At 50.4% G+C, this 2,923-nt stretch overlaps 1 protein-coding gene across 1 annotated transcript; it reads left to right on the top strand.

Annotated features, from left to right (window-relative positions):
• Positions 1–310: 310 nt before the first annotated feature.
• Positions 311–702, top strand: IUM83_15176 (uncharacterized protein; the record flags this gene model as incomplete). Its single annotated transcript, XM_067939976.1, has 3 exons — positions 311–347; positions 428–571; positions 650–702. The coding sequence occupies 3 exons, from the start codon at positions 311–313 to the stop codon at positions 700–702; spliced, it is 234 nt and encodes a 77-aa protein (XP_067782220.1).
• Between the last annotated feature and the right edge of the window lie 2,221 nt (positions 703–2,923).

The following is a 2,923-nucleotide window of genomic DNA, read 5'->3' as shown; positions in this document are numbered from 1 at the left end:
TCTTTGTCTGATTCATCGGTGCGACGCACCACCTGATGACGTGGATGGATAAATTTTCTGTAATTCGATCTCTCTCATGGTGTTAGTGATACAACATCGCTACAACGCGACGATATACCTGGTGAGAGCACCATAAGTTTCGCTTGGTAATTTATCGATTTTATCTTTCGCAATAAAAGTCAATAGCTGAAAGCATGGGATTTGCGATATATTTGGTTTCGTTTAGGTACGCCGCGCCTGGCGTCTCATTTTGTTTTACGTCAGCGGGGGGGGGGGGGGGGGGGGGAGAATAAATAGCACGGAAGCATCGATGATGGCGGCGCGCAAGATAGCGCCCGGTGAACAAGGTATGGTGTGGGTATGTACTGTGGTCCTGGGTATACACTAACGAGCTGTTTGGCGTCGTGGCGGGTTACGACCTCGCAAGCCGGTCGACTACGTCCAACAGTCCAAGGTCTGACAAGGGACGACGCGGACTACGTCGGGAACGGCGGCGACGACGCCATGGACGACCTGGTCGAGGAGGGGGATGTGGTGGATGAGGAGGAGGCGAAGGATGGTCCGAAGCCCGGTAGCGCCAACTCGGACGCAGCCGCGGACGACGACGGCTTACTATGTTTCTTATTATATTGCCTTTATAATGTTGTAGACGGCTCTCCTGAAGAACAGGTCCGCTTCCTAAATATCAAGATTAATATCTAAATTTAGAATTGGATAACCATTGTGATTCGTGGTGGTGTAGTTCACATAAGTTGCGAGATGCTCGGGCCCAGGCAGCCAGTTTGGAAGAACAGGCCCGCTTTGGCGTCGAAAACGTTGACGCGGGTAAACACAAGTATCTTAGTTTTTGTACTAAACGTTCACATTGAACCCGCTTTTCTAGGCCTCTCCCGGGTTCCCACACTCTCATTTACATGGTTACCGCCCCAGCCACACACACACACACCCTGCCACGATCCATGTTGGCTATCAGCCCCTACCAGTACCACCTTGACGAAGGGAGCCTCTTCGAAATAGCCAAGGTGCTGTAAGTTACCGGTGACGATGCTCTCTGTGTCAAGTAGTGTATGACGGTGGGCCTAATCGAAAGGTCGAAGCGCTGTCCCAAGTGTCAGCTTCCCATTCTCCAGACACTGACGAGAAAGCGCTGGCGATGCTGCCGCCGCTCTCAGCATGCCGACGGCAAGGAGGCTAGCCGTTGCTTACTTACGAACTCGGTTTTTAACGAGAGCAAGCTGATGCTACGTAGTACTGTGCGTCTCCTCCTCGCCTGGGCCATGATACTTCCCAAAGAGTATGCGGCTGAGTTGGTGGCTACGTCGCTACGTACTGCGCACGAGTACTATGGGTACTACCGCTCGACGTGTTCGAAAGAGCTGCTACGGTCCGGGTTGAAGGTACGCGTATGTTTCAGTAGACTATGTTGCTTTAATGTTGCTAGATATATTGTTTAGATTGGCGGGGATGGCATGGTTGGCGAGATCGATGTAACGAGTCTCTCAAAGAAGAGGAAGCACAACCGAGGTCGCCATTACGAAGAGTTCTGTCTCTTCGGTGGGGGTGAGCGGGGCACTGGATTGGGCGAGTCGTCTATGACAAGCGTACCAAATACACGTTGCTCTCTAGCATCAAAAGATGCATTAAGCCTCGGTAGGCATGAATTATTGATATTATGTTTGTGATTTGCTAATAATTTATGTGCCATTGTTTTGGATGCACATATTGTCGGACATGTTTGCCACTTGTGTGTGTGAACGTGACAACAAGCAGCACACGTTCGAGAACAACAGGACGCTGTTGAGCATGCGATACTCACACACCTGGATGAATCACAGCCAGAACTTCACTGATCCTGTCCCCGGTACACATATTAACACGTATTGAAAACTATGATCAAGCGGCAGATCAAGTCGATTAGAGGGATGCGCAATGACCGACTTGATTCGTACTTGATTAGTACATGTGGCGCCCGTGGTTTTTTCCCGACAAGGGCGAGTGTAGGATGTTACATGGGCGGTCTCGTAGGAGCCATCATCAGCCATGAATAAATATATCTTCGTCACTTTCAATTTTCTCAATTGTAGAACACATCTAAAAAACGGTGAATACAGAACGCGAGGACCGCATCCGTCAGTATGTGCGTGCGGCTCGAGATCGAGCTGACGCCGAAGCCGCAGTAACTACTCCGCTCTCTCGTGACAATCAGGCACCACATACGCCAATTGCGAACACAAGAAGAGATCAGGGTCGCCGAAAGCCTCTCCAAGGGCTAGCCCTCCCCGCAAGCGCGCCACAGGGCGACTAAAGAACTCAGCAAATATTGATGATGAACCTGATCTCGATGTGATGACCTCGCCAGCGCGTCATCAGGAGCGTCGCAGAACAAACATATGGGAAGATTACCAGCAGATGACCAAAGCGCACAAAACTCTTACCATCTTGAAGCCAAGTCTTCCCAAGAAGCACTTTGCCAAATGGGGTGACTTTGCCGACGAGCTTCAAAAGTACCAAGACAAGCACCTGGTGCTTTACCGCGTGCGAAACTCCCAAACACGTGAGGAACACAACAGGTTCGTTATATTGCTGTGGCGATATGATATTTGTATTGATGTCCTTTTGTAGTGTATTGTGGTACTTTATTGCTTATGTTGCGGTTCGTTGCTTAGCATCCCTGGTGTTATAAAGATACCCGATCGCTTCTTACACAGCCTCACGCGCATGTGGTAAACTCACGGTGCAACCCAATCGGCTCGTGGTGAGGGGCAGTGCCGCTCTGGGCAGAGCCACACCGGATGCGAAGCCAGCTTCTTGGTGCGGTCGGCAAAGGTCGTGCAGAAAGGAGTCGTGAAGTGGATGAGGGTCGTCGATGAAGACACGGAAGTATTGTATGTGCTTCTGACCTTTTCGAGACACGGAAGTAATT

This window comes from Phytophthora cinnamomi (genome assembly GCF_018691715.1).
Source record: "Phytophthora cinnamomi strain GKB4 chromosome Unknown Contig108, whole genome shotgun sequence".
NCBI classification, from domain to species: Eukaryota; Oomycota; class Peronosporomycetes; order Peronosporales; family Peronosporaceae; genus Phytophthora; species Phytophthora cinnamomi.
The sequence above is the reverse complement of the archived record's forward strand: the minus strand, read 5'-3'. Positions and strand labels throughout refer to the sequence as shown.